Source organism: Ovis aries, chromosome 3 (genome assembly GCF_016772045.2).
Source record: "Ovis aries strain OAR_USU_Benz2616 breed Rambouillet chromosome 3, ARS-UI_Ramb_v3.0, whole genome shotgun sequence".
Lineage (NCBI taxonomy): Eukaryota > Metazoa > Chordata > Mammalia > Artiodactyla > Bovidae > Ovis > Ovis aries.
The window spans coordinates 214233873-214256088 of NC_056056.1; the positions used below are offsets into that span (position 1 = coordinate 214233873).

Here is a 22216-nt window from a genome sequence, read left to right on the forward strand (position 1 = left end):
CTATAGAAACAGGACTGAACATGAGAAGGGCAGGAAATTTTAATCTGATATGAAATATGGCAATATGGCAAAACCGGTGAACTGTGAAGGAATGCCATTGGTCGTCAAGGATGATCGTTACCCAAGACCTCCCTAGGGCAGTGCTGATTCTACAGGGTCGTGTGAGGAGATGGTTGGGAGTGCCCTGCCGTGACTGAAAGCCGCCAGGTTCTTGGTTGCACCAGGCTCCACCTGGCTATTGAATGGAAGTGATTTGGTAAGTTAACAATGCTTGCCTCCCGAGGCATCCTTTCTGGGTGTCCTGTAAGCCCCCGGACTCAGCTCTGCCTGCCTCAGATGTGTGATGGGGCACTGAACTTCTGTGAGAGTGGTGGTGATCAGTTATAACGCCTCCACCCCAGGGGCTTGGAGCTTCCCAGAGACAGTGACTAAGCCAGCTGTAGTACCAAGTGGGATCAGTCTGAGGGCATTTGGTTTTCCTTCCTGAGGATGTAAATATTTGGAGAGATTCCTATCTGTGTGGCCTGTTTTCATATTCATGACCCTGCTGGATTTGAGACTTTTAGCCTCCAAAACTGAAAGGCAGAAACATGTCTGTCATCTTAAACTACCCAGCAAGCTGTCAGTTTTTGGCAGCGTTAAGACACCAACTTCCTAGGTGGTGCTAGTGGTAAAGTACCCGGCTGCCAATGCAGGAGACTTTAGAAATGCAGGTTCAGTCCCCGGGTTTGGAAGATTTCCTGGAGAAGGAAATGGCAACCCTCTCCAGTATTATTGCCTGGAGAATCCCATGGACAGAGGAGCCTGGTGGGCTACAGTCCATGGGGTCACAAAGAGTCAGACACGACTGAAGTGACTTAGAGTGACACAATACACTAACACACGTGGGAACCTGTGTCCATGTGGCCTTTAAGCCCCTCGGAAGTGGGCAGCTGGGGATGAAGGGGTCTGTGGGGTTTCTTCTGGAGTCAGCAGGTCATCCACAGGAAACTGACTTCCCCGGGGGCCTTGATGAGAAGCTAAGAAAATAATTTCAAACATTAATCTGCTTTCTTGCATTGGCTTCTCTTTGCAAAAAGCTGTAGGCCATGGGGCCCCATTACCTGGTTTTTCACAGGCGAAGTCCCAGCTGGCCGTGTGCCTTGGCCTGGACTGGTGTCCTGCTGATGCAGAATGAGACCCAGATGTGGAGGGCCAGTCGCCAGGGCCAGGCTGGCCACCAACCTGCCGCTTTCTGTCTTGGGGTTGAGTCGCTGGAGATCACAAGGGTGGGCCTGTCCTCCCTGTTGTTCCCCCTGTGATGTGAGGATGATGTGAATGAGGCCTGAGCCCCTTCACCTCCAAACACTCTGGCCTCCCCTTGGGGCTGAGATGGGGCTGACTTGCCAGGAGCATTTTCATTCAATGCAATGTGTACAGACAACATGGCTGTAAAATCAGGTTCCAGTCTGGCCTCTGGGGAAGAATGGCCCTACATGGTCCTATGTGGTCCTTCACGAAGGTAAAGAGGTTTGGAAGGCACATGGAAGGAGGGCCATATTATTTGCCTATCATCTTTACCTGGTCTGAAATGCCCACCCCTATAAATACTTACACACAGACAATCCTGTGGGTTAGAAATTTAAGTCTGAAACATATTCCCAGAAGGTCACTGTTACCTGGAGCTCCTGGCCTCTCTCCTCTGCACAGAATGACTGACACTCTAAGTCCTCACCTTGGAGGGTGAGCGTTTGGGCAAAGATGCTGGACAGGTTATTTCTGCAGGAGGCGGCGGCAGCATTTAGTGCTGAGAGGTGGTCAGGGTGGACAGAGGGAGATGACGGGAAGGGACCCGTGGGGCTTTGAGGGGAGGGTTAATCCAGGCTGACTCCTCAGAGGTGTTCCTGGCTGCAGGGGGCTAGTGGGGGTGTGGTTCTGCCCAGTGGTCTGGCTTCCGAAGCTGTGGGCCAGGCAGGAAGAAAGAAGAAAAACATACCCGTCATCCCACCTCCCAAAGAAAGTTACTGTCAACATTTCAGGATGAACACTTTTTAGCCTTTTTCCTAGTTCAAACACATACTTGCCTTTAGAAGAAAAATGGAATCATAACACACATAAAATTTCATAGCCTGTTTTCTTATAGTGTAAATAGTCTTTGTCCATGTCCCTAGTATAATTCCTTGTTGTGGTTCACATCTCTGTATGGGTGCTCCCTGGTTTATCCACGAGGCAGGTGACAGCAGAGACTTTGAGGACAGACGGCTGGGTTCAAATCACAGGTTTTCCAGCATTCATCAGCTGTGACGTGACCCTCATAGTACACAGCATGACCAGCTCTCCATAGCCACTGCTGCTGCTGCTGCTAAGTCGCTTCAGTCGTGTCCGACTCTGTGCGACCCCGCAGACGGCAGCCCACCAGGCTCCCCCGTCCCTGGGATTCTCCAGGCAAGAGCACTGGAGTGGGTTGCCACTTTCTGCTCCAATGCATGAAAGTGAAAAGTGAAAGTGAAGTTGCTCAGTCTTGTCCTACTCTTAGCGACCCCATGGACTGCAGCCCACCAGGCTCCTCCGCCCGTGGGATTTTCCATACCCACAGTAGTCTGTAAAGTAGGAGTAATGGTGCTTCCCTCATAGGGTTGTTCTGAGGAGCAAATGACTAAAAATCTTAAAAAAAAAAAACTTGAACTACAGTTAATTCACAATACTGTGTTAGTTTCAGGGGTACAGAAAGTGATTTCCTTATATACATATGTATGTATGTATCTATTCTTTTCCATTTGTGGTTTATGGCGGATGTTGCCTATGGTTACCTGCGCTATACAGTAGCTCCTTACTAGTTACCTGTTTTGTATATGATAGCGTATATGTGTCAGTCTCAACCTCCCAATTTATCTCTTCCCTCCTTGCCCTTGGTAACCATAAGTTTGTTTTCTCAGGCTCTGACTCTATTTCTGTTTTGTAAATAAGTTCATTTGTACCCTTTTTAAGCTTCCGCATATAAGTGATATTATACGATATTTCTCCTTCTCTGTCTGACTTACTTCACTAAGTAGGATAGTTTCTAGGTCCATCCACATCACTGCAAATGCCTTTATCTCATTCTTTTTTATGGGCAAATAATATTCCATTGTGTGAAGTATATAAATATACCACATCTTCCTTATCCATTCTGCTGATGGACATTTAGTTTTCTTCCATGTCTTGGCTATTACAAATAGTGCTGCTTTGAACATTGGGGTGCATGTATCTTTTTGAATTAGAGTTTGCATCTTTCCTGGATATATGCCCAGGAGTTGGATTGCTGGATCATATGGTAACTGTATTTTTAGCTTTTTGGGAACCTCCATACTGTTTCCCAGGCTTCCCGGGTGGCACAGTGGTAAAGAATCTGCCTGCCAATGCAGGAGATGCAAGAGATGCAGGTTTGATCCCTAGGTTGGAAAGATTCCCCTGGAGTAGGAAATGGCAGCCCACTCCCATATTCTTGCCTGGAAAATCTCACGGACAGAGGAGCCTGGTGGGCTACAGTCCATGGGGTTACAACGAGTTGGACGTGACTGAGCGCACAGCATACTGTTTTCGATAGTGGCTGCTACAATAATCTCTTGCTATTTTCTTCTAACCAACCTTTTATGTTGGGTATTTAGATTGTTTCCAAGTTTTTCACTCTTACAAATGTATTGTAATTAACAAATTCAGTGCACTCTTAATTGGTTCCAAAAAAATTTTTTTGTGATCACTTTAAGGAATCTTTTCCAGAATGAATCATTCACTCAACATACAGTGAGTGTCCCTGTACACCAAGCATTAGACTCACACAAAGAAAAATGAACACAGTTCTCTTTCTGAAGACATTTAAGATGTAGTGGGAAGACGGCTGGAGAAAAGGCACATTCGCGTCCAGATATTACACCATACACCGCACCGGAAGAGTGCCTGTCTCTAGCACCCTTCCCAGGAGAGCAGAGGTGAGAGCCTCACTGAAGGGTAACAGTCAGGTCACGAAGGACAGAAAGATCCCTCCTCGGCTCCCACCTCCCAAACCCCAGTAGGAATCCGGGATGGCTTCTGTTTGTCACATTGAGAATCTGTTCCCTGGAAAGGGAGCACCCAGGGCTGTGTTCCAAAGTGAGAAGCTGAGATATGGGTGCTCGTTGCGAGACCAAATATTTAGAAAGTACCTTTTTCTGGAAGGCAAAAAATACGTTTCACAGCTGAAAAGATAAGTGAAAAACCAAACTGGAGAGGCATGAAGGTAATATTTACTTGCTAGATTTACATGGCGCCTACCTGGAGAAAAGCCTGGCTGTAAATCCTGCCAGTGGCCCTGACACGGGGCACCAGCTCTCAGTTACCCAGCTCCCTGTGAACCCCCTAAGGCATTCTTTGCAATCATTTTGCTGTGATGGCTCAGTCACTAAGTCATGTCTGATTCTTTGTGACCCCACAGGCAACAATGAAGATAAATAAAAATAAATAATAAACAAATATTTAAAAAAGAGTTCACAGAGTGAGTGGGCTATCATTTATTCTGAAACCCAAAGATAGATTTTCATCTTTAATTCTCAACTTCTAGCTACTGTGTTGTTGTTTAGTCACTCAGGAGTATCTGACTCTTTGCAACCCCATGAACTGCAGCATACCAGGCTTCCCAGTCCTTCACTATCTCCCGAAGTTTGCTCAAACTCATGCCCACTGTGTTGATAATGCCATCCAACCATCTCATCCTCTGTCACCCCCTTCTCCTGCCTTCTATCTTTCCCAGCAGCAGGGTCTTTTCCAATGAGTCAGCTCTTCGCATCAGGCGGCCAAAGTATTGGAGCTTCAGCTTCAGCATCAGTCCTTCCAATGAATATCAGGGTTGATTTCCTTTAGGGTTGACTGATTTGATCTCCTTGCTGTTCAAGAGATGCCCAAGAGTCTTCTCCAGTGCCACAGTTTGAAAGCATCAATTCTTCTTTGTGCTCAGCCTTTTTTATGGTCCAACTCTCATATCCATACATGACTACTGGAAAAACCATACCTTTGACTATATGGACCTTTGTAGGCAAAGTAATGTCTCTGCTTTTTAATAAGCTGTCTAGGTTTGTCATAGCCTTTCTCCCAAGAAGCAAATGTCTTTTAATCATTTTAAGCAATCATTTTCCTGTCACTTTAGACTGCCCCATGCCCTGTCCCACCCAAGGTCACCCTTGGGCACCCCTTTTGAGCATAGGATCATGGTATCACCATGTGTTTGGAGCCAGAATCTCCTGGGCTAAGTCCAGGCTCCACAGTTTACCAACTGGATGACTCTGGACACACAGTCTCTAAGTCTCAGTTTCCATATCTGTAAAATGGGGATGGCAATCACAACAGTAGCACCAGCATTGTCCTTGCACTGAGGATGTCACAGCCCAGCCCACTGAGCACTGTCCGATATTGTCATTATTCCTGTGGTGCAGTGTGTAGAGGGCTGCAAAACAATTTTAGTTTAAACAAATAAACAGGTGCACGGGCCTCTGAAACACAGCCTATGGTGGTGCACTCTAAAGCTAGATGGAAGGGATCTTTGGATTTGTGTCGTTTCTGATTTTTTTCTCTTAGCTTGAAAATTGAGTGTGAACACACCAGAATGGTAAAGAAGCCAGATTTCTCTCCTAACCAACCAAATCTAGACCACTGTTCACGGTAGAATGAAGAAGATGGATAGAGCTTAATACCTCTCACAGGGGCCTTGGCATTGTAAGCTGGGGCCCAAATCCTTGGCCCAAGGAATGGGGCTGAACTGGTGAGGATTCAGGCACAAATCCGGGTGCCTACAGAGGCATTTTGATGCATACTGTGGTGGCATCTTAGGGACTCTTTCCCTCTGCCAGACATTGTTCTGTACACTTGAGATAAACTGGTGTGCAAAAAGCACAGAGTTCCCTGCCCTCACGGGGTTTACGTTTTAGTGGGGCAAACAGTCAATAAACCATGCAATAAATGAATAAGTAGACTATATGGTATGTTACACAGATTAAACAAAAAAATAAAAAATGGAGGAAGGAGAGATTGAGGGCTCTGGAGGGGCTGCTAGGTGCAGTGGGAGATTGACTCCAGGACCTCTGTGTATGCTGAAATCCGTGGGTTCTCAAGCTCCTTTTACAAAAAGGTGTTTGGCTGTTCCCGGTATCTGCGATTGCATTTTGGCGTTCCGTATTCGCGGTTCCACAGGCGCGGACTCGATGAACCATAAAGATCCATCCACAGGTCCACTATACTAAGTGGGGCGGTCAGGGTGAACCTCGCTGAGAAAGTGCAATTTGAGCAAAGTCTTGAAGATGAGGGGGTTCATCAGGTAGACAGCTGAGGCGGGGGCTGCAGGCAGGGCAGACAGCTAGAGCAAAGGGCTCTGGGGGTGTGTGAGTGAGAAGGAGGGGTGTCCTGGAGAGCCTGGGGGCGCAGAGCGGAGAGGGTGAGGCTGGATCAGGGACGCCAGGGGAGAGGCACTGGGGGCACCTAGACTCAGCGGCCGGGGGTCCCTGGAGGCTGCCCTGAGGGTCCGGCTTTTACTAAGTGAACAGGGAGCCCTGCGGAGGAGGGTCAGAGGTAGGTGCCCATGCACAGAGAGGTGCTGACACATGACCCTTTAGGTGCTGTATTGAGAAGACACCCAAGGAGAGGAGGGCTTCGAAGAGGGAACAGACCCTCTGCAGGAGCTCAAGTGAGGGGCATGTGGATTCAGGCTGGGGTTGCTGCGGGGGGACTGCAACGTGGTCACATTCAAGAGTCTTCGGGATTTCGCGAAGGACCGGATGAGAGAAAGCAATCAAGAACCACTCCAGATCTTTGGGCCCATCAACTGAGAGACGGGGAGCCTGTTGAGGAGCAAGTTTTGCACAGAAAGCAAGGAATTCCGCATTGGCTCTGTTGGGTTTTGAGATGCCCGAGGGGAGACTAAGTTGGCCGTGTAGCCTGGCGTTCAGGAAGACGGGTCTGGGCTGTCACACCACGGACACGGGAGATGGATGGGCTCCCCCCGCGGGGAGAAGGGCGGCTGGGGAGTGAGGGTCTGAGAGTAGGAAGCGGGCTGTTTTCCCAAGTGGGAGCTGTAGGCGCCCCTGCCAGGGCCCGGGCAGCCCACTATCAGGAGCCCGGGCCTGCAGGGGGTGCCATGGACCTTCTGTGGCTGCCTGAGGACGGGGAGAAAGGTCCGCCGCTCCGGAAGGAAAGCGCTCCGTGGATTCCCGCTGGAGTGGCAGAAATAATTAAGAGGAGAAGGTAAGGATCTCGAGTAGCACACGTGCTCCGGTGCCTCGGAGGAATTAAGAAACCCGGGTCTATTAATCTGCTCAGACATCTGGGCACCGCTGCCTCTCCAGGAGGCTCCGCCCCTCGGGCCCTCTCTCCCTGCCCTGTCTCTCCCCATCCTCGCTTCTCCACGCCACTCGTGCAACCGCCCTGGTCCTAATCGATTAAACAGAGCCTTGGCATCGCGGCTCCTTTTGCTCAGTGGCCCGACCCGCCGAGACTCTAGGTGGGCTGATGGCAGCCCCTCCTGGAATTGCGCGCCCGAGGCCTTGCCGCCTTGGCGCCCGCGCAGGACTTGGGGGCCGGGGCGGGGCGCGAGGGGTGTGTCTGGACGGCATGTGGGCCGAGGCGCGGGCAATCGGGCGAGCTGGGGCTCTAGCCGGGCTCGAGTCGGCTCCGCGTGCCCCGCGCCGTGCGCCCCGCGCCGTGCGCCCGGCCCCGCGCGCCGCCGCCACATCTGGAAGCGTTCAGCGCGTCCGCCTGGGGCGCGCCGGGCGGGCGGGCGGGGCGGCGGGCCGCGGGGTGAGCGCCGCGCTCCGCGCTCCTGCCCGCGGCTCCCTCTCGCCGCCTCTGCAGAAACAGCTCCTGCCAGAGCGGCGCGCGGCGCGGCCCGGAGCGGCGGCGCCTTCCTGCCTCCTCGCCCTCGGGACTCGCCGGACCTTCGGGCAGAGAAAGCGGAGCCGGGCCGGGGAGGACGCGCCGAGAGCGGGCGGAGACGGTTCGGGCCGGCGGCCGGCGGGCCCTCCCCCCGCCCCGGGGTCCGCGCGCCCCTCTCCCCTTCCGCCTCCTCTCGCTCTGCCTCCCCATTTATTTTCTCAAATGCTGTGGCCGCCAGAGGTGCGGCGCTGAATTCTTGAAAGGGGCCCGGATGTGCTGAGGATGCGCGACAGCCCCGCTGAAGGAGGCAGGAGTGGAAAGGAACGGTTTCTGGTGTTTGATGCAATGATGGGGATCAGGTAATCGCCAGAGGTAAAGAAGAGCTGCTGCAGACCCACGGCTTCCTCGATCTGCACGAGAACAGCCGGCCCGGAGCAGGGATCAGGGCAGACCCGCTCGGGGGTGTTTGACATTTCCTCCTCTTCGTGGCTTCTTCTCCTGCTCACACGATTCTTGGTCCATGGTCAATGAAAACACGAGGATGTACATTCCGGAGGAGAACCACCAAGGTAAGGCTGGACCCCGCCGCCGCGCCCGCCGGCCTCGCCCGCGCGTCCTTCTCCCGGAGCGGCCGGGGGCCCGCGGGACCCGGGCCGAACCGAGCGGAAAATCCCCGCCCCTCCCCCGCCTGCGCCCGCGGGCCCCCCGGAGCCGCGCGTCCGGAGAAATTCCGGGCGAGGGGAAAAGTTCCCAAGTGTCTGCTCCGGCCTCGCTGGCTCGCGCTCTCCAGGGGAGCCCGACTGCCCGGCCGGCGACGCCCCAGCCCCGCGGGCCGGGGTCCTCGCCTCGCCCGGGCGCGGCTTGGAGCGCGCGCGGGAGCGCGCGCCCCGCACCAGGCCGGCCGGCGCCCCCGCCCGCTGCCCGGCGCCCCGGCCCCGCGCCCCCGCCTGGGCAGCGCGCTCCGGGGGGCGGGTGGGGGCCGAGAGAAGGCTGTGAGTCTCGGCGCCTCTCCCTTTCCTTCTCCCCCTCTTTCCCTCTCCCTGTGTCCCTCTTCTCGGCTCACCTACACCCTCCCACCTCTCTGCAGCCACTGACCCCGCGCGCCCACGCCCCGTGTGTTCTTATTCGCACCCACATGCGGGCTAGCACCTGAGGATGTCAGCGGGGGTTAGAAATCGGGCGGTGTGTGGGCCCTGCTTTCTCATGTTTTAAGGCAATAATAAAGGGTGTGCCGAGCTCACACGGCTGTACACTGTCGCCCAGTGTTTTCCAGCGTCTCCATCCTTGGCATCAAGTGTCAGCCGCTCCCCCTGCGAGGGGGGAAGGCTTTCAGGCAACTCCCAGCTTCCTGGAAACTTTCTCCCTTACCACCCCCCCCCCCCCCGCCCGTATTAACAAGTTATTATTTTTTGGCACTGCTCAGCAATTAAGGTCGATATGGAGTGGAGAGGGCCGGTCTTGCTGGAGTGTGGCTGCCTCCAGCTCCGGCTGGGCCTCCCCAGTGGCTTCCTCTGCCTCTGGGTGCAGACTCTGCCTTGCCTCTCCCAGTTTCCCAAGCCTCCCTGTTTACATGCTTCCTTCCAGCCTCTTCCTTCTCAGTACCTGTCGCTGTTGGTCCTGCTACTGCCTGGGCACATCAGGTGCTCCTGTGAGGACAGCCTGGTGGTTTTTGTCTCCGTGTCTCTCCTTTCCAGCCTCCTCCCTCCTTTGGCCCCCAGCCTCACCCTTAGCAGGCAGAGTTCCTACCCTTTTGGAGCCAGAGGCCGCCGGGCAGCTTCCCTGGGCTCTGTCCAACCTAAAACTGATCTCCAGCTTGGGTGGCTGTGGGGAGACTGTGGCCTCTTTTAGTGCAAACGATTGTGTCAAGGGCCATGGGTTCTAGGGTGAGCCGTGGCTTTCGGGTCAGGAGGGCAGCTCTGTCCCCATGTCCCACCCCTCACCTGTTCCGCTGTGCCCCTCCTGATGGAGTCCTGGACGGATTCAGAGGGAGGCGGGAGTGACACAAAAGAAAGGGTGATGTCTGTGAAGAGTGGAGGGGGGTAGGTTTCTGCCCTCGGGGCTCCCAGCTCAGCCCAGGCAGCCTTGAAGCGGAGCGCCCAGTGGCCACGTCCTGGCTGTCCCACAGTGGCAGCGACCTGCAGTCATGATTGTTATTCACGTGGCGATAATCCTCAGCAGTTCCTAGGGCCCCCTTTCTCTGTAGGACAAATCCTTTTGGGCCCCTTTTCCCCTTCCTTTTGCCCCCCCATCCCCCAGCGCCTCCTCCCCTCCCGTCTGCGGGGAGCAGACATTCAAAGTAGGAGCAGAGGCCCTGTGAGGTCTGCGAGGAAGATGGAGGGGCGGGCAGCAGGGCGCGTGGCCGGGCGCGCTGCCTTCCCAGCCACACGCCACAAACGCTATGGCAACCTGGATCCCAGTCCTCTCCCTTGAAGCCGCAGTGATTATATAATTCTCGGAGCAGTTTTGCCTCCTTTCCTGGACGTGGTTCTCAGGTGTGAGAGCACCAGGACCCCTGTCTCCCTGCTGTCTTCTCCCTCCCAGCCACCCCCATCCTTGGCATTGCCGGGGTCTTCCTGGGGCAGGAGGCGAGGAGGAGGGGCAGACCTGGAGGAGCAGGAGCGTCTGCCAGGAAGGGCTGGCTGTGGCTTCAGAACTAACGGGGCCGTGGAACATGCCCGGGGTCAGGGTTTCAGGACCGGAGAGGCCGGAGGAGCGGATGATAACGTCAGGCAGCCAGAGTGGAGGGCCGGAGAAGTTGCCGGGGCTGGGGGTTACACCCTCCTCTTCCCATCGCTTAGTGCATGGGCCCTTTCGTCCTGGTTTGCAGTGCTGTTGCAGGGATCGGCGGTCAGGGTGTGGAGAGGCGTCAGCACGTTGGAACAGCCCGCAGGTTCCCCGAGGGCTGGCCCCTGACCCCAGGTCCAGACTGGAAGGGGCTCGTGGGCCTCCCCTCACCTCCATCTCCCATCTGCTCTGGTCGCTCGCCAGCCTCCCACTTTTCTGGGCTGATTTTCCATTGCAGGCTCCAGCTAGCAAATGAGTTTCTTAATAGTCAACCATTTAACAAATAAAACATCAGAACGTCCCTTATCTGCTGGAGATGAGGCAGAGGGGGAGGCGTGTTCTGGGAGCGGAAGACACACCGTGCTTTTCTTTTCAAAGCGGGACTTAGCAATGCGGCAGGACAGTCCTCATCGTAATAAAGTGATAGTAATCACAGTCAGGGGTCGGAGGGCATTGTTACCTGCACCCCAGCTTGTGCAGGTTGACATTAGCTTCTCTTTCTCAGATTCTGTGTGGAGAAACCCGGAGAAAAGGGCTTTTAAGTTTCCAAATACCGTTCCTAGTACCACTCAGACACTTTCCAGTGTATCAGAGTACTAGACAATCGAATCTATTACAAAAATCAATTATTCATTATTTCCACGGAGCACATGCTAACAGTATTTAAATGTGTGTGCATGCATGCGCACACACACACACACACACACACACTCTGAGTAAAGAAGAGCTATTTTAAATAGATTACACAAGAGCCATTAATGCCCTCTGGGGACCTGGTACATGGCAGACAGGAAGACTGGTGATGTAGTCCCTGTACCGTTGCACACCTGTGCCTCACGTTGGGCGAACGGTTCTCTATAGGTTGATGCTACAGGTACAGGAGATGGTGAGCCATTGGCCCGTGAGTCTTGGAGATGACTTGGGACTCTTCCTTCAGTTTTCTCTGACTTAGAACTGCCTGAGGTGGGTTCTTCTGGGTGTAAGCTGGATGCAGACGGAGACCCAGGGGCATCTCGGATCAGGGTCTGAGGGCCTGCTGATCTTTGTGTTCCCCACCTCCTAGCACAGCCTTGACCCTTGGGGGGATGAAAGCAGCCCCCAGACCAGAGGGGCTGTGCTTCCTGCCTCTTCCAGGAGGTGGCGCTCCAGGGTCCGAGCGTCAGGAGGGGCACCTGCGGTGGGAGGCACAGGTGAGGGCAGCTTGGCTGCTGGGCCTCGAAGGCGTACCTGCCCCAGGGCAGAGGCCCGGAAGACTGGGGTGCCACGCCGTGCACATGATGCACCCTCACCGACCGCCTTCCCTCTCTGGTTCTGAAGCCACTTTGGTTTCTCCCACCCCGCCGTTCCTCCTGCCCCAGCCCTGCAGTGACCTCTGGCACAGGCAGCATCCGCTAGGCTGAACCTGTCACGGCCCTGTATTAACATCCTCCCTGTATGTATTTCCTCCCCAGATTAATCTCACCAGGGCTTGGTGACCAGAGGGGCTGGTGGGTCCCAGGGCCGGCCTGAGGCCCTGCTGGAGTGTGGGGCTGGGAGGGGCTGGCCTATGGGGTTGCTCAAAGGCAAGAAGACATTCTCCTAGATTTATTAGGGGAAAAACACAGAGACAAGTGGGTATAACTTCACAGCTGATCTCTGTTTATGAGTCTGGCTGGTGTCCTGCTGGGAATGGCAGCAGAGCTCCTGAGACCTCGGGTAGGAAGTGACTGCTATCTGTTCTGCTTCTCAGCACTGGGTCCTGCCCCCCTCCCCGCCCTCCTCCCCGTGTTCTCATTCCCATCCCTTTCTTTGCTCCACCTCCTAGCATAGCCTTGACCCTGGGGGGGATGAGCTTTCTCGGCTGTTGAGGCAAGTTCCCAGGGTCCAAGGGCCCCGGGCGCCAACCTGGCAGTGAAAGTGAGGGGCTGGAGCACCCGCCCCTCCTGGCCCAAGACCCTCCGGCTGGGGTCGGAGGTCACTTGGTGGTGACCTGTCAGTTGACAGCTCCTCACAGGGACTCTGGAGTTCGTGCTCCGCGTTCGAAATCGGGAGATAATTTTATTTTCCAGTGTGAACTAAAGGATGCTGGTTGGGGGACTTTCCTGGCAGTCCCGTGGTTAAGACGTGGCCTTCCAGTGCAGCGGGGTGCGGGTTCAATCCCTGGTCAGGGAGCTGAGGACCTACATGCCTCAGGGCCAAAAATCCCAAACAAAAAACAGAAGCAATATTGTAACAGATTCGATAAAGACTTTAAGAATGGTGCACATCCAAAAAAAAAACCTTAAAAAAAAATCTTAAAAAAAATAAGGAATCAGATGGTTTGGGAAACACCTGGAGACTTAACAACAAGGCTAATTAGCAAGATAATCACCCTGAGTGAGTCTGTTTCTAGGTTCTGTCCTGACGGTTGCCTACGTCTATCGTGGGCTCTGAGGATGAGAGAAGACTGATTAGAAAAAAATTTTTAAATGGCATGGGGAATTGTTTTGCAAAATATCAGGTGCTAAATATTTAGTGACATAAGTGCTAAGTGTTCTGATAATGAAGCAACACTCCCAGCCACGACTGTCATTATTAAAATAATTTAGTAAACACCTGTTTCGATGAACCTCAAGGTTATATACTGTACGAAACAAGTAGAAGTGACAGGATCCCTCTGGGGAAATGGAGGGCCTTCAGCGCTGTTTCAAAGTCGGGTGCAGGGACTCCCTGGCGGGGAAGCAGGGTGGGGGCTGGCAGGACCCCTGTGTTGTGGGGCCCAGGTCCCAGATGGGTCCCCGTTGCTTGAGGCCAGGCCTTGACCTGGGGCCTCTGGGGCCTTGCCACCTCTTTGCTGGGTGAGATGGGGTGGGAGCCCTGGAGGGCAGAGCTGGGAGAGGACTTGGGGCTCAGGGGCTGCAGGAGGAGGCCCAGCTCCCTGGGGTGTCTGGGAGCATGTGGGACGCACAGCTGCTACTTGTGGGACTGAATTCACCTCGGTGGGGATTTACAGGACAGAGGGGGCAGTTTGGGCCTGCAGCTCAGGAGACAAAGAGAGGTTGAAAACAGGCCCTCACCTCCCCAGAGCCCCGGGGAGACCTGGCTCTGAATGGAGGTGAGGGAGAGGAGGCCTAACTAGTCCCATCCCCAGGCCCCAGGCAGCTCTTCATCACAGGGCCGCTTCCCGGGTGTCCTCTGGTGTGCGTGTGTGAGAGTGTGTAGGGAGAGGGAGGGGGCCGTTCCACACGCGTGTTGTCTGTCAAGCAGACCTAGAATAGGGAATTTACTTTCCACGATCAGAAGATTTTACGGGCAAGAGAAACGGTAGGAACCAACGCCGTTCCCAGATGAGCAAACAGGCCCCTGCAGGATCACTCAGGAGAGTCGGGCCTGGAACCCACCTCCATTCTCCATCCTCCTGCCATCTCTGGACCTACTCGGTGCATGCCGATGCTCTAAGAGCATCGCTCAGGGTTTCTGGTTAGACTTAGCCTAATAAACTTCTTGCCCTCCCCCATCCCTCTCCCGACCCTGCTTTTGTTCTGGCTAAAGTCTTTTCTGGATAGTAGATTTAGAAACTGACTTGGGGTTATCTTTCATTGGAAAGGTTTAAACACTTCTTACACAACAGAGTAGAAGTTTGTTCATGTCCACAAGAAACTACTACAAAACTCAGATCACTGTTTTGTGAATGGAGATGCGTCCAAGCCTTTTTGTTTGCTCCCGCCATTCTGCCCCAGTCAGGGCTCCCCTGAGGGAGCGACAAGCCTGTGTTGCCAGGCCCCCTTGGCAAGGGGTTGGCAGTTGTTCATGGACTGGCCAGCTTTGCTGTGTGTAGAAACCAAGGGCAGGGTAGCCATGCAGGTGAGCTACAGGCAGAACAGGTAGAAAGCACGGGTGGTCAGGCTGCAGCTGTCAGAGGCCAGGGAGCCCCCGAGTCTCCTGAGCTAGGGGAACAAAGGCCCCCCTGCTCCCTTGTCAGGGCTAGACCCCCAGGACCCCTCCTCTTCCCAGGAGACATTTAAAGAAGGAGAGGTCTATGGGGAGGGGGTCATTGCAGCCTGCCTCCATGATCCCCAGAATCTCTGAGCCTTTGGTGTCCGACCTGATGCTCCCAGAGACCGGAAGGCCTTGGAGGCTGAGCTGCTCTTCAGCTTTTAGGACCAGGCCTGAGCCCTGCTCACCCACAGAGGTGTGGCCTCTGAGGTCCCGGGAGGAAGCCACCATTTCAGAACACAGTGTTGCCATCATTTCATGAAATATTCAAGCTGCCCATTTGCCAACAGGACTTTCTTTTAATACACTCGTCTACTCATGGTGCTGCCTGCTGGAACCTAGCTGAAAAGAAAATAAAATAATCTTGTCTCCTGTCCTTTAGAGAAGCAAGCCAAAACTCAGACAGTAAATGAATGTTCTTCTCCGTATTGCCTGTGGGCAGAAATGTTGAGAAATGTTGATTTGATTACTCAATTAAGCTCTATTTACTTTGTAACCATTGTGTCATGTTCTGTCATTTATATACTTTTCTCCTTCCAAAATAATCCATGTTGGGCTAAAACCTTTCAAAGATGTTAGTTAGCAAAAGCAAAGAAGAGAAAGGAAGAAAGAAAAATAAATAAGCCTACACCTAGAAAAATGACTTGGGTCACATTTTTTGACTTTATGTCTTTCTCTGAGACGTTTGAAAGAATCAGGTCCCCATTCTTCATCTGTGGGATGGAGACAGTAATCCTTAGCCAGTCGGCTTTGCAGGGCAGCCATGAGGCTCCGTACATTGCTGTGCGGTGGCAGCTGGCTTTAGCAAATCACAGAAAACCAGCGTGTGAGGAAGCAGGGCCATGAAACTTCCGTAGCATTCAAGCAGCGTTGAAGGTGGTGTTGGGTGGCTGACATTATTCAAAACTTCAAGGATGGAAACATGAAACAAAGAGAAATAGAATCTGAGGCGGCCTGGCTGATACTGAATATCGAAGGAGAAGGGAAAGACCATCGGGAGAGGCTTGGTCTTCTGGTTTTCTTGGCAACCAACCTGAGCCCGTGGGCTCTCAGGACTGTGAAACCAGCTGGAGGGTCAGGACCGAGGGAGGCCGGGCTTCCTCATGGCAATGGCACGTGGTCCCCATGTGCAGTCTGAGGCCGAAGTTCTGCCTCCTGAGCCAGCCAGAAGTGCTCTGCTGGTCCAGACCTTGAGAGCAGGAGGTTGGGCGATCAACCTGTCCTCGCTGTCCACGTGAACTCCTCAAAACTAAACAACAACTCCTTAGACCTGGAGGACAGGCTGCCTGGCAAATAAAACTTTGCTTCAAATGTCAACCTTGGCTTTGGAAAATAAGCTAATTAAAAAAAAAACAAACATATAGCAAATGTGCTGGCAGTCTGTAGGTAAGGGGAGGGAGCAATTCCATGTGGCATCTTAAGACACTCATCAAACAGGAAAGGGCTTTAATTTTACATGGGAAGTAACAGACTAGCCTTTAGTTCCCCAAAGCAAAAATAATCTCATCGTCAAAATGTGTGCTGGGAAACGTGCGTTTAACTTTGCGCCTTGCACCACTCGCCTCCTGCCTCCCAGCCTCTGGGCCTGTGATCTCCGGGGCATCAATGTCTACATTTTTATTTTTAAAATAATATGCTGTAGCATCCATTGTTCTGGATGGTATGCTGGGCAGGAGCAGTATGCTTTGTACACTCTTCCTACCGTTACATCCTATGCCCATCCTAGGTGTTGCATGCTAAGTCGCTTCAGTCATGCCCTATGGACTGTAGCCCAGCAGGCTCCTCTGCTGGTGGGATTCTCCAGGAAAAAATACTGGAGTGGGTTTCCATGCCCTCCTTCAGGGGATCTTCCTGACCCAGGGAACAAACCTGAGTCTCCTGCGTCTCCTGCATTGGTAGGTGGGTTCTTTACCACTAGCACCACCTGGGAAGACCCGTGCATCCTATGGGAGGGTGTTAACGACATTTTTTACGTGAGGGAACTCAGGAGCAGTGGTCTTGATAATGGGGTCAAGGTCATCCTGATGCTGTGGGAGCCAAGAATTAAGTTCAGGTCTCTTGGACTTTCCAAGCACGTGCTGTCTCTCTCCTTTCTCTACCTGGGGCCGAGGAGAGACGACCTGGACCAGCCTCGTGTCGCACGGCTTGGATGTGCACTGTGGAAGCTGCGTCTCCCACCGGTCAGGGCGGTGGACGGACATCTGAGTGCTCGTGCTGCCCTGTGGTCACTCCGCACGCCTCCGCTCGCCGTCCCCTCTCCGAGCTGTGCATTTGTTCCCAAACTTCCTGCCTGGACCCTGCTTGGTCCTCAGATCCCAGTGGGGACTCCATCTGCCCAGCTTTGGCTTTGAGATGACCGTTTCATGGCAGGGCCTTGCTTCCCTGCCTTCTTGGAACGTCTCCCCAGTGATCTGCCCCCCTGGAAATAGGCCCTCCGTTCTCCAACCTGGGTCTGATGAGTTTGGGGCCCATCCTTGGAGGCTGAGCTCCCAGACTGCATGCGTTATCCATTTATTTGTTTTTAAAGAACATCTTGGTGGAGATATGTCACTTACCATAAAAGATACATTTCATATACCTTTAAAATGTACAGTTTGGTGATTTTTAGTATTTTTACAGGGTTGTGCAATCATCATCACCAAAGCCTGCACATTTTCATCAGCCCAGAGACAGACCCTGCACCCACTGACAGTCGCTCCCCATCCCTGCTTCTGTCCCCTGCATCTCCATGTGACTGTGGATTCTCAAGCATCATTGACTGTGATGTTAATCCAGTCACTGGGGCTCACCTCTGCCATCTCACTGTCGGTGGCATATCCCCTGAATTCAGGTCTAGGTTGGTTGTGACGACCCACCTGATAAATGACCCACCTGATAAATGACCCACCTGATAAATGGTGCAGTTAAAAGGAAGCACAGGAGGTCAATTGGGGACCCGGGTGACACTTGCAGATCGAGCACTTTCTTTCAGTTACACAAAAAGTGGTTTTAAGATTTATTTCTTTTAACTCAGCAAAGCTAAGTCTGTAAGGCACATCTACTGATAGCTGAAGATGTGAATTATGACCTTTAAAAATGTTTTATTATAAAATTTATATAACAAAGTTTTTCATTTTAACCAATCTTAGTATATAGTTCAGTGGCATGAATTATATTCACAGCATTGTACAGCCATCACCAGACTATTTCCAAAATTCCTCACTCCAAACAGAAACTCTATAAGTTCTAAGTAACAACTCCCCATTCCGCCCTCTCCCAGCCTCTGGTAGCATCTAATCCGTTTGTCTGTGAATTTTTCTATTCTAGGTATTTCATTTACATAGAATCATACTGTATTTTTCTGTTTGTGTCTGGCTTATTTTATGTGATGTTTCCAAGGCTCATCCATGTTGTATCACGGGTATCAGAACTTCATTCTTTTTTGTGGCTGAATAATATTCCACTGTATGAACCGACCACATTCTGCTTATCCGTTCGTCAACTGATGGACACTTGGGCTGTTTCTGCCTTTAGACTACAGTAAATAATGCTGCTGTGAATATCAGTGTACAAGTATCTGAGTTCTTGCTTTCAGTTCTTTAGGGTACAGACTTAGGAATGGAATTTCTGGGTCTGAATTTATGGCTTTTTTGTTAGAAGAGCCCATTTGCTCATGTGGCTTCACCACGTCAGAATCCCGTGTAGACAAGGATATTGTATCAGGGAATTCCACTGTGGCAGTCATGAGGGTTAGTGTGTTCCTGAGGCTCCCTGGGCCTGTACCAGAATTTTTACTTTAACAAGGTGTTTAACAATCCAGCAATGAGAAGTGACTGATGCTGCTTCCCTTCCAAGAAACAAAGAAGGTCTCCAGACCCAGCTCAGCCCTCCCCTTCCTGCCAGCAGGGCTTTGGAACGGCAGGAGGCGGGTGTTGGGTAAGACAGAGCTCTTTAGTTTGTGTGTCCCCGTCTGCCTGTCTATAGTCCAGGAGCATCTACTCTGGGAACTATGAGGATCCTGGGAGAGGATGGGTCTTGTGTGGCTAAGCTGAGTCCTGCTCCGTGGCCCCACGTCTGCGCCGGTGGAGGGGCTGTATGGCCAGGTGCTGCCTGACGAGCGGCCTCTATCTCCAGCCTGGGGGCTTGCCTGGGGATGCTGCCGTGCCTGGGGCTCTTGCCTGCACCTCGCAGTCTAGGGGAAAGAGTCAGGAACAGAGGGAGGAGGGAGGAAGCCAGTAAGACATGGTGGCCCCATGTGGAGACCAGTGGCCAGTTACTGACTCAGGAAGCCCTTTCATTCTTGGGATGGCTATTTTTTTCCATAACTGTTTTGCCTAAAAGTAATAACATCACTTTGCTTTTTGATTGCTCTAGAATACCTTTTCAATCTTGCTCATGTCTACTGTCAACTATCCTTCAAAAATTTTTTTCGAAGTAATGGGACAAGTTTTATGATTTCTATTTTTTCAGATAAGGAAACCTGGGCTTAGAAAATCTGAACAATTTGACTTATTAAAGAAGGAATAAAAGAATCAGGTTTTTTTTTTTTTTTTTTTTTTGAGAGAGAGAGAGAAGATCAGATGGTAGACTTTATCTTATCTTTACCTTTGTGGGCTCATATGTTATCCCATTTATTCCTGCTGGAGCCCTGTTAGAGTCAGACAGCTTTCTGTGCTATAGTGGCTTGCCGACTCTTGGTCTCAGCTCCTCCTGTAGCTTGACCATACATCAGGGCTCCTTATCCTGACGCAGGCTGACCTCCAGCCCCACACCCACCCAGCCCCACGCCCAGCTCCCCGACTGTCAGGTTCAGCTGGGGCATTAACTGTGTGTGCTGTTTCTCAGATTAGCAGAGCTGAGCATGCTAAGTCAGAATGCAGGTCAGACCTTTGGCAGACTGATACACTTACTTTAATCCGACTCTTAGTAAATCCCTGTCTTGCGGGCTCTGCCTTTGCATCCCCTTCTGGTCCTGTGCACAGGTATGTCTTGGCCGCTGTCCAGAGCTGAAAGGTTGCACAGTGTTTTCTCCAAGGTCAGAGCCTCTGTCACTGTGTCTGGCTTCCCAAGACCTCCTGGGGATCTGAGCTGCACATCCGAGGGGATTATAGTGACTCAGATGTCATATTTGGTCTGCAGCGGATAAGATCCTGTGGCTCTGTGTTTCAATTATTTAAAAGACAAAAATTTTGATCTGTGCCTGGCTGTCTGAAAGACCAGGCAATGAGGAGCCTTTTCTCAGGATAAATTGACTGTGAAATGCCCTGAAAATGGAGAATCTCATGCCAATTTTGGTGAAAACAATCCTAAAAGTTGCTTCTCCTCTCCCAGAATTGGGGTGGTCGGTCATTCTCACCGTGTTGTTGGGCACCTGCTGTCTGTAAGGCAGTCTGTTCCTGTGACCTCTGGTTATGGCCCCTCAGTTGTCCCTTCCCCTGGGAGTGGGGGGGGGCGGGCGTGTAGTCCAGTGGAAGGGAAGATACACAGACACCCACGATGGGCAGAGCATGCCTAGTGTTCCAAGGGGATGAAGATGAAGGGCTCACAGGCTTAAAGAAGGACATGTACGGTCAAATGGAGTAAATAGGGAAAGCATAGGTGACGGGGCTGGACCCTGAAGGGCAGGCAGACGTAGGGTGGTCCCAGCAGGAAGAGCAGTATTGACAGGCTCAGGCACTGGATTTTAGAGGAATGGGAGTTGAGTTTGCTTAGGGCACAGCCATGTCCGAGAAGAAGTGGAGGGAAGGCTGGCACACGTGGAGAGCCCTCACCTTGGGCTGGAGTCTGCCTCCCATTCCGGAGGCTCCCCAAGACTCTCTGGAGTGTTTGAGCGAGGGCAAGGGGGGATCAGAGCTGCTCTTCCAGGAGCCTAGTTAGGCAGCGTGGTAGAGCGTGAAGTGGGCCCTAAGAGCACAGATGGAGGGACAGTTCTGAGGCTGCTGCCAAGTCCAGGTGGGAGAGGGAAGAAGGGGTTTTCTCAACAAAGGCTGGACGGCAAGGAAGTCCTTTATCCAGTGGGCGGGGCTATCTAGGTGGGTGGGGCTATATGGGTGGGTGGGGCTGTCTACTTGGGAATAGGTATCTAAGTGGTTGTTCAGTCGCTCAGTTCAGTTCAGTTCAGTTGCTCAGTCGTGTCCGACTCTTTGCAACCCCATGAACCACAGCACGCCAGGCCTTCCTGTCCATCACCAACTCCCAGAGTTTACTCAAACTCATGTCCATTGAGTCAGTGATGCCATCCAACCATCTCATCCTCTGTCATCCCCTTCTTCTTCTGCCCTCAATCTTTCCCAGCATCAGGGTCTTTTCAAATAAGTCAGTTCTTCCCATCAGGTGGCCAAAGTATTGGAGTTTCAGCTTCAGCATCAGTCCTTCCAGTGAATATTAAGGACTGATTTCCTTTAGGAGGGACTGGTTGGATCTCCTTGCAGTCCAAGGGACTCTCAAGAGTCTTCTCCAACACCACAGTTCAAAAGCAACAATTCTTCAGTGCTCAGCTTTCTTTATAGTCCAACTCTCATATCCATACATGGCCACTGGAAAAACCATAGCTCTGACTAGATGGACCTTTATTGACAAAGTAATGTCTCTACTTTTTAATATGCTGTCTAGGTTGGTCATAAGTTTCCTTCCAAGGAGCAAGTGTCTTTTAATTTCATGGCTGCAGTCACCTCTGCAGTGATTTTTGAGTCCCCCCAAAATAGTCTGTCACTGTTTCCCCATCTATTTGCCATGAAGTGATGGGACCAGATGCCATGATGTTAATTTCCTGAATGTTGAGTTTTAAGCCAACTTTTTCACTCTCCTCTTTCACTTTCATCAAGAGGCTCTTTAGTTCTTCGCTTTCTGCCGTAAGGGTGGTGTCATCTGCATGTCTGAGCTTATTGATATTTCTCCCTGCAGTCTTGATTCCAGCTTGTGCTTCATCCAGCTCAGCGTTTCTCATGATGTACTCTGCATATAAGTTAAATAAGCAGGGTGACAAGATACAGCCTTGACATAGTCCTTTTCCTATTTGGAACCAGTCTGTTGTTCCATGTTCAGTTCTAACTGTTGCTTCTTGACCTGCATACAGATTTCTCAAGAAGCAGGTCAGGTGGTCTGGTATTCCTATCTCTTTCAGAATTTTCCACAGTTTGTTGTGATTCACAGTCAAAGGCTTTGGCATAGGCAGTAAAGCAGAAGTAGATGTTTTTCTGGAACTCTTTTGCTTTTTGATGATCAAACGGATGTTGGCAATCTGATCTCTGGTTCCTCTGCCTTTTCTAAATCCAGCTTGAACATCTGGAAGTTCACGGTTCATATACTGTTGAAGCCTGGTGTGGAGAATTTTGAGCATTACTTTACTAGTGTGTTAGATGAGTGCAATTGTGCGGTAGTTTGAGCATTCTTTGGGGCTGGAATGAAAACTGACCTTTTCCATTTGCTCAGTCATCTCCAACTCTTTCCAATCCCATTGACTTCTGCACGCCAGGCTTACCGGTCCTTCACCATCTCACAGAGTTTGCTCAAACTCATGTCCATTGAGTCAGTGATGCCATCCAGCCGTCTCATCCTCTGTCATCCCCTTCTCCTCCTGCCTTCAATCTTTCCCAGCATCAGGGTCTTTTCCAGTGAGTCAGTTCTTCGCATCAGGTGGCCAAAGTAT

At 52.0% G+C, this 22216-nt stretch overlaps 1 protein-coding gene across 7 annotated transcripts in view; it reads left to right on the forward strand.

Moving 5' to 3' along the window:
- The window catches only part of CACNA1C (calcium voltage-gated channel subunit alpha1 C), a 462078-nt gene that overhangs the window by 62515 nt on the left and 377347 nt on the right, over nucleotides 1–22216 (forward strand). The window contains exon 1 of one of the 7 annotated variants that reach the window (XM_027968047.2): nucleotides 7845–8420. The exons of the other annotated variants lie outside the window; for them this stretch is intronic. Coding sequence (XP_027823848.1) covers nucleotides 8372–8420 — 49 coding nt within the window. The 5' untranslated portion in view covers nucleotides 7845–8371. Of the gene's footprint in view, nucleotides 1–7844; nucleotides 8421–22216 lie in introns of those variants that run through there. 7 annotated transcript variants of the gene reach the window in all.